The 9,310-nt window shown below is 43.7% G+C and overlaps 1 protein-coding gene across 2 annotated transcripts in view; it reads left to right on the top strand.

Annotated features, from left to right (window-relative positions):
• The first annotated feature begins 5,270 nt into the window (after positions 1 to 5,270).
• Positions 5,271 to 9,310, top strand: part of nuak1a (NUAK family, SNF1-like kinase, 1a) — a 21,539-nt gene continuing 17,499 nt past the window's right edge. Inside the window, exons 1-2 of one of the 2 annotated variants that reach the window (XM_048268519.1) lie at positions 5,271 to 5,512; positions 5,806 to 6,122. In XM_048268519.1, coding sequence (XP_048124476.1) covers positions 5,850 to 6,122 — 273 coding nt within the window. In that variant the 5' untranslated portion in view covers positions 5,271 to 5,512; positions 5,806 to 5,849. The remainder of the gene's footprint in view (positions 5,513 to 5,805; positions 6,123 to 9,310) is intronic. The other variant, XM_048268520.1, reaches the window with a different exon arrangement.

The following is a 9,310-nucleotide window of genomic DNA, read 5'->3' on the forward strand; positions in this document are numbered from 1 at the left end:
ATAAAACATCACTACAATGGAAAACATGGAAAACACAAAACCCATTATCCTGGATTTCTAGATCATGCCACACACACAATCTTTGACTCACTGTTGCTTCCTAGTGGACAATATGTGACCCATACAGTTGCACAAAAATACACCACTAGGTGGCGTGACAACATCAAGGTTTCAGCAAGCAAAGAGAAATTCATTAGATGTATGAAGAAATGTTCAGGCATTATTTTCACCCATGACAATACTCTGAAAATCACTTACACAGTAATTTTGCCCATCAGTTGTTCTACCATGTACACATCTCAAGAAGCCACAATAAGATAAAAAAATAATATAAATCCCTAGAAGCAGCTCACCAACATCACTCAACATGAGCATTGCCATCACCACACAGGCTCATAGAGGACAAATACATGGCAGATTTATGGGGGTGCCACATCATAGCACTATTCAAACTGATACAAACCCCAATCCACTACTTTTATCACTGCTAAAGAGTACTGAACATTTGACCCAGGGGTGGCACAAGAGGAGAGGGATGTTAGGATGATTCTAAGGGCCCAGCACTGATAGGGGGCCCCCAGAGAGAGTATGAGCAATACTGAGCCAACTAAATGACAATACAGCTTCACTCCAGACGTAGCGTACAAAAGAGGCGGCCAGTACAAAACATAGTGCACCCCTATTCTGAAGTTGTACTATTCCAAAGGACATTTTTCACAGCAGCCATAGTAGGCCAAGCACAGGTGTTACTAAATACCTTAACACTCTGATTTGACAATTTAAGTGAGTCACAAGCAACACTAGCAGTGCTATTTTATAACTGTGTGGTGTTACTGTAAAGCAACACCAACACTCTCTATTCAACACTGTCCCTGAAATGTCAAAAATCATCTATTTACTATGTGCTAATCTGTATTTTCAACATTCAGCTAACCTCTGGTTATAGAACTGTGGAAGGTGTCTTGGTCAAAGTCTGGACTGGACATGGATCCATAATGTTCATTCTGATGGACATGTTAGACAAGAATTAGTTACTGCAATAATCAATGGTGTGTGTGTGTGTATATGTGTGTGTATGCATTTGTGTGTGTGAACGTTTCTGTGTCTGTGTGTGTGTTTGGCTGGGTCACTAGGACATGCTGCTACTTTCAGACCTGTCAGAGAAGGATCATGTTCACTTTCCATCAGTAGGGAGAAAAATGTTCCAACCACAGGCTTAGTCTCATGCTGTCATGATGTTATTATTCGCTGCTAAACACACACACACACACACACACACACCTGAGCATGTGGTCATGCCTGAAGAATGAACAATGACGTAACTGCAAGACTCTACCATAAGTGTAGCAGACTGAATAGACGTCATCTGCTGAGGACAGGTGTGTGTGTGTGTGTGCGTACAGTACTGTATGTGTGTGTGTGTATGTGTGCGTGTGTCCAATCTATTGTTTTTAAATCTATGATCTGGACTGTATTTCAGACAAAAGCATAAGACGGGTACCTTTGGCATCAGGGGGAGTTGTGAATTAACCATAAACACTCAGACTTTATAACTAAAGGCATAGGCCTAGATCAGTGTTTCTCAAAGTGTGGTCCGGGGACCACTGGTGGTCTGCAAGCTATCCCAAGTGGTCTGCGGGTAGACGTGGTAAAATATAATATAGATGAATTGTTTGCAACATTGAACCAACTTGGATGTAAATCCAAACAGTTCTGCAACACTGCCTATGTAAGCTACTGTACACCAGTTTAAATAATGAATCATCTGACACAATAAGTAAGGTGCCAAGACAATGAGGTTGTTCAGTGAGTACGCTTATTGTGTAATATACTGATGAAGTAGGTCTACCGTTTTTTATTTTTTAGCTAGGTTGTCCGTGAGGTTTCTATTTAAGTGGTCCTTGGTCTGAAAAAGTTTGAGAAACACTGTCCTAGATAGAGGCAAAGCATAGACAAATGTACATCCTGTGTTGTAAAGGAGTCCCATAGACTATATTTAAACTGAAAAGCACATACTACCACTCCACTTTCTGTATTGTAACCTGAACGTTTATTAGATTTGCCATAACCCTCCTTGGTATTAGGAGTGACAAGTGATGCAATATTTGCTTTATCCACCAGAGGGAGCGCTCGCCATTCAATTTTTTTGCTCTGTCCCTCCAGGGGAATCCTGGTGCTTGTTACAATGTGTTGCACAATGCCCTGTGAGAATCTAAACAAAATGTGCCTTTGCTAAACAGATGACAAACAAACAGAGGAGGTCAGGCAGGAAGAAAGAATGGGGCTCAGAGATAAAGGAAGTGACCTCATGTCCGCGGTTTCGGAGCCAAAAGGTGAGTGCGCCTGGGAGGAAATTAGAGTTTCGATGCAGACTGCAGGCCACTAGTCCTTTGTTAGGTCTGGACAGAAGACAGAAGTGTGTTCTCTCTCTTTCTCTCTCTCTTTCTCTGTGTGTGTGTGTGTGCGTGTGTGTGTGTGTGTGAATGCCATCAGCTGCAGATGGGACTTGCAAGGCTATCAGCAGAACAACTGGTGAATGTGGGGAATACAGTGGATTGAGAGTGATTCAATAGATAGACCATTCAATAGATAGATAGATAGATAGATAGATAGATAGATAGATAGATAGATAGATAGATAGATACTTTATTAATCCCCAAGGGGAAATTCAAGGGTCTCAGTAGCAAACAGACATCACACACAACATGCACTTACAGCAGAAATGGTAAACTTAAGTATAAGTATAAACATATAACTAAACTCCACTGTACAATAAAGACAGTACAAGATAAGAAAGATAAGAAAACTAACAAAACTAAATACTAAATACACTATATAAATTAAATTAAGAAAGTCCAATGTGCTTGAGGGTGATCAAGCATAAGACGCTTGTAGTGACAGGGCCGGGACTGGTAAGGTGCTAAAGGGAGTGAGTGTCATGGTGAAGGTGCAAAAAGTGGTCCAACCATAGTCCTTTAGTTATGTGTGCATGGCAAGGTGCTCAAGAGAGTGAGTGTCATGGTGAAGGTGCAAAAAGTAGTCCAACATTAGTCCAACAGTGCAACAGTGCAAGAGTAAGGTCTAGAGACCAGCATAAATAATATGGACAAATAGGAGAGTAAAGTATAATATAGACAAGGTAAAGTACAAAACTATTTCAGTGCAAGAACAGGTTGAGGTAATAGGGTTATAGCCATTCATTCATTCAGTATTGTAGCAGAAGCCTGACCGCAGCCATTGATAATGTGTGCTAATATAGCATGAAAAGCAGTGTAGCAGTAAAACAGTGGTGAAAAACATTAGGCTGTGTACATTAGTAAAACAGTAGTAAAACAGTAGTAAAGCAGTAGTGGGCAGTCAGTACTCAAACATGGAGAGGGTGGAGAGGCAGACAGACTAAGCAGAGAAGTCTATCTCTCCTCTTCCCTTTAGTGAGGCATTGAACAGTTCAATGGCCCTAGGAACAAATGACTTCCTCAGCCTTTCAGTTGTGCATGGCAGTGAGCGAAGTCTCCAGCTGATCAAGCTCTTTTGCTTTTTGATAGTGCTGTAGAGTGGATGACATTCATTGTCCAAGATGTTGATCAATTTGTTTAGGGTCCTTTTGTCAGATAGTATACTGTAAATCCCAGTTAAATGGCAGTGTTCTGCAGTGCTTGCTAATCTTCGGAGTCTGATTGTGTTACTGATGTAAATGGTGAATGGGGGAGGGACAGCACGTCTTTCATGTCATTTCATTGTACCAAATGTGTAGATGTGCTCATGCATTTACTGTATGTGTCTGTGGACACACACACACACACACACACACACACACACATATATATATATATATATATATATATATATATATATATATATATATATATATATATATATATATACAGTATGTGTGTGTGTATGTGTGTGTTTGTGCTTATGCATTTATGTGTCTATATAAAAACATATATATTTGTGCATCTGTATGTGTGTGACGTGTGTGTGTGTGTGTGCGTGAGTGAGTGTGTGTATCAGTAAGAGAGATAATGATTCCCCAAGGGAATAGGACTGGGGGTTGTGTAAACGACACACACAGACAAACAGCAGGAAGATAGGGAGAGTAAAAAGTCTTTAGTGTTCGCTCTCACGCAATCACACCTGCATACTCAAATGCTGATCGGTGTGGTTTGTGATGTTGCAGTAATCAATCAGGTAGACCAGGCTGATGGGAGATAACAGGAAGGGGTGAAATGAAGCTCTGCCTGCCTCAACGCCTATATGACCTTCATTTAACATTCATACGGAATATATTATCCAATACAATGGCATCTTATCCTGCATAAATTACTTAATACATTTTAATACATAATGTTTAGTGTATTTCTATCAGCTGAGATGGTTTTGAATAGGGGGTGTCAGAGAGCATTCTCAACTGTGGTGGTGTCACATGTTAGCACTTCCTCTTTTTAGAAGTGTGCCCATATGCTTCACACACACACAAATCACACGCACATCGTCCTACCACACTCTCCCATCCCAGGATGCCCCACTTACTACTGCTTCAGAGAGAGAGAGAGAGAGAGTGGAGTGAGTGTGTGTCTATGTGATAGACAATGATGACCTTATTTTAAATTTGTCATAATGTTCAAACACGTGTGTGGGGTGGGTGGCAGGGGGCGAAAGAGCCAGGGGTGCGTTTCCCAAAACCATAGTTGCTAACCTGTTAGCAACTTAGTTGGTTGGCAGTGGGAAATTGCATTGCAACCGACAAAGTTGCTAACTTGGGAAACGCACCCCTGGCCAGTAGTAGACCACTGCTTCCCTTTATACACATGTCTGTGTTGTTCTCATCACTGATGACATGAGCCCCCCCCCCTCTCCTCTGGTGAAGGAGCTTACAACTGTGCTATTCTCCCTCCTGGTCCTGTAGATACAAACATACTGTAAGTATGCAGACAGCCATCTTCGGAAACTGACACTGTCGCTTTATACATTTAATTCTGTATGAATCCCTTTTAAAAAGAAAATAAAATAAAAAGAAAGCTTAGGCTTTGATTCTGCCAAGAGAAGCTGTGATATATTAACTGTTGTGATATGGTAACACCCTGCTCTAATGTCAAATCCCCAGTCACACACAAACACACACACACACACACGCGCGGAGACGGGAGGAAGGGGTGTGAGGACGGGGGAAACTGGTGAGAATTGTTAACCCCGCCCTCCGTTCTCTCGCGCTGTCTGCATTCCTCGCTCCTTGCAGCACGCGGAAGAAAAAGGAGGAGGAGAATTGGGAGATCGCGAGCAAGAGCGCACGAGACAGGGAAGGTGGTGATCATGGCACCAAACCAAACGCTTCTGCGCTTCCGAACTCCACTCAGACCCAAATACACGCCCGGGCAAGCAACTTCAGCCGATGTCCTGCTCTGAGAACTGAGAGAGAACACTTGCGTTTGGATAACTATGAGGGTGATCTACATCCTGAACGCCGGCTTTGTTGCTGCCTTCTCAAGACAGGAGTCGCTTTAGACGATTGGTAGGCAAGCAAGAAATATTATTTATTTCTATATATTTGAACACCTTCGACGGATCTCTCTGTATTTTATTTAATCTGAAACACGCAGAGGAAAAGACAATTTGTATGGAGATCATGCAAAGATATTGTATTATTCCCCTTATAATATTGACGTGCGCATATTGTTGAGCGCAACTTTCTGAGACTTATAGTTACGACTTTTCTTTTTAAGATACAGACAAAGAAAACTGATTAGAAGTAGGCCTATACACTATTTGTTTGTTTATAATAGCGTTTAGTCCGTATTTACATAGATCTTCGGAAACGCCAGCGAAGAACTATTGTTTTAAGTTTCTGCATGGCCATGGAGACTGTGTCGGTTCTACAACAGCAGCTGTCCCATCCCGGGACCATGGTTGAGCGGAGCTCCAGCGAACACTGCTCGGGAGACGTGCCACTGCCGGTGGACTATCCCGCCGGCGAGGTACCACCGTCCGGACGTAGGGGCTCCAGCGTGAAGAAGCACCTCCACAAACACAACCTGAAACATCGCTACGAGCTTCAGGAGACGCTGGGTAGAGGGACTTACGGCAAAGTGAAGAAAGCCATAGAACGACACACCGGCCGGGTGGTGAGTGACATTATTCGACTTAACACTTTCTGTGGTTATAGACTGTTAAGACTGAGCTATGTCCTTTAGACTGGCACATCGCAGAAACGGTGCTTCTAAGTATTACACCAAACAATGAATTAGGGAACTTTCCAACTTTCCTTTCACTATGTTGGTGTTTAGGTTACGCAATATTGAGGCAAATTGAGTGGTGAGGGTCGTATAATGAAAACCCCCAAACACATCCCTCCAGCTGCGCGTCTGTGACATCCGTTGGGGATTTCCCCTGTCATGACTCCATCGCGGAGGTCACCGGAGCTGGACTCAGCACGCGTGTTGATGGCTCCGCTGGGGCTTTGAAATGTGATATTTAAATGTTCTGCGCGATAGAGGTCACTGACCACAATCACACGCTTCGCTGCAGACGGCAGAAGCTGCTGCTGCTGCCGCCTACTCATTGCGAGACCAATCGGGTAGGCGACTGATTTCCCTGAACTGGCGCTCGAGTCAAACACAATCACGCACTCGAGCGAATGTGGATGAAACACATGTTGTTTTCTTGGCTTGTACTGACCCTCATTGATTCAAGTGTTTACTGACAACAGACACTCGCATTCAGGACTCAAATTATAACATAGCCCAATTTTCTGTTGGGAAAGCGCAAGTTAAGATAGCTACGTTTGGCTTATCGTTGAAACAGAAGTAGAGTGATAGCTGTACTTCTACCCGCCAGGTGCTGTCTTGCTTGCTGGGGCTTTGTAGATAACGCTGATTAAACGGCATGATTTGAAAAGATTACGAGCGATGCGCATGTACTTCAAGGCAGAATTATTCAACACCGGCTGACATTGGAGCAGAGATAGGTCAAAAACTGGGATAACCCAATTCTTCTGAGACTGAAGTAGGTCAATGCGCTAATCCTGAGAATAAACTCCCCATCTTGGGCCGAGAGGCGAGCAGATTCTTCAGATTTCTGGGTCTTTACGCATGGGCGGCCTCAGCGAGGATGCTGCTGCCGCAGAGTCTGTGGCTGGCATGCCAACATGTCATGCAGACTTAGCGTGTAGTCTCTGTGGCTATGCTGGCAGGCTAAATACCACCCACCCCCCCCCCCACACACACACACTCACACACAACATAAGTATGCACACAAACAGTACCAACTGAATGGAAAGTGTTGATCCGGTTTCACACTGTTTGTTTTGGTCACTATAAATGGAGCCTGTCCTGTCCTGCATAGATAGGCTTCCAGGAGAGTTTCAGTCGAGTGTGCTGGTGGTGCTGACCCGTCTGCCACGTGCTTGTGTTGTTGTCCAGACTCACATCCATCCAGGTCCATAGACTCAGACACAGATAGAATGGACCTGGACCTCACATTGTTTTTTTTTCATGTTTGAGGAATGCCTCCAGAAACACACACACACACACACATAGAGAGAGAGAGAGAGAGACTTATACACTTATACTGTGTACACTTATACAATGCGTACGCACGCACGCATGCACACACACACAAACACACACACGCACGCGTGCACACACACACACTTCTAACACACTAGTGCTAAGCTGACAGTGAGGCTGGCAGACAGGAAAACTGTGAGTGTTGTAGCGTGAGAGGTGTTTAAACTGCTTCAGTGCATTCATACAGATGTGTTAGGCTTGTGTGTGCTTGGTAAAGATACACAGGCTGTTTGTTTCCATAGGCACACACTGTCTCACACACACACACACACACACACACACACACACTTGACTTGATTCAAGCCAGTGTCTCTCCAACTTATTTTCTATGGCTGAATGCGCTGTGTCCTGTGAAAAGAATGCCTGGAGACATGTCTGGGGTATGAGACACACACACACACATACACACACACACACATACACACACACACACACGCATGCATGCACACAGAGTGGCACAAATGCCGACTGTCAGAAGACCACTTCACACCCTCATTCACTGTCACAGGGACACAGTCACTGTCTGCATGGAATGATTCAGGGACCCTAAAAGAAACCATGACTCACTCAGGCAAATCAACACAGGCGTACATACACACACACACACACACAAGCAAATTTTCCATGTCATACATGACAGACAGCAGGCACAGACACACACACACACACACACACACATACTGTAGACACACACACATAAGCCTAAGCACAGACTAGCTGAGGGTGTGATGTAATCTTTGACTGTTATCTCACAGCCACCTATTTCCTCTCGTCTGAGAACACGGAACCAAGTAATGAGTTGACATACGGCTGGAGGGCAGAGTGTATCTGTGCTGAGCTGATTAGCTGTGTGAGTCTGAAGGAAAATAAACTGTGCATACACATTATGAAAGTGCACATCTGTATGTTTGTGTGTGTGTGTATAAGTACAAATTAGAAAAAAAGTGCATACAGATCATCAAAATGCACATCTGTATGTGTGTGCTTGTGTGTGTATGTGTCTCTGTGTGTGTGTGTGTGTGTGTGTATGTGTCTCTGTGTGTGTGTGTGTCTCTGTGTGTGTGTGTGTGTGTGTGTATGTGTCTCTGTGTGTGTATGTGTCTCTGTGTGTGTGTGTCTGTGTGTGTATGTGTCTCTGTGTGTGTGTGTGTATGTGTTTCTCTTTTGTATTCCTCTCTCTGTGTGCAAGGCGGTCATCACCCTAACTCGTAGTCCAGGGTGAGAGTAGGGGTAGGCCATGTGGGACGCCAGCTGGCACACGGATCAAACACAGGGCCAGTGATCCGTGGCCCAGGGACGGGCCATGGTGATTGGGATGGTGTATTGGGTACCCTCCCTGGGATCATCATGGATCATCATCTCCACAATACGCTTTTAATGAGTTTATGCTTTCACTGTAATTAGGCCTACGGAGCCCAAGCCAGTGATTATCACTGTGCTTAGTCACTATGGTTTAAAGGGTAAAGAGCACACACACACACACACACACCTTAGACACAGATAGACACAAACATGTACTGTATATGTTAGTACAAACTCATATTATACCAATTACTTTAGAATTTAGAAAAAGAGAGTCAGTAACATAGCACTCACAAATTACATATGAATCACATATTCAATCATATAGTTTCTCCTCACCTACCAATCTTCAGTGAGTCAGGGAAATTTTAGGGTTTCAGTGGGATACAAGTAATTACCTCACATCCTGCCTGTCCTTTTCCTGAGAAGTCAAGGGACTTTTG

This window comes from Alosa alosa, chromosome 17, assembly GCF_017589495.1.
Source record: "Alosa alosa isolate M-15738 ecotype Scorff River chromosome 17, AALO_Geno_1.1, whole genome shotgun sequence".
NCBI classification, from domain to species: domain Eukaryota; kingdom Metazoa; phylum Chordata; class Actinopteri; order Clupeiformes; family Clupeidae; genus Alosa; species Alosa alosa.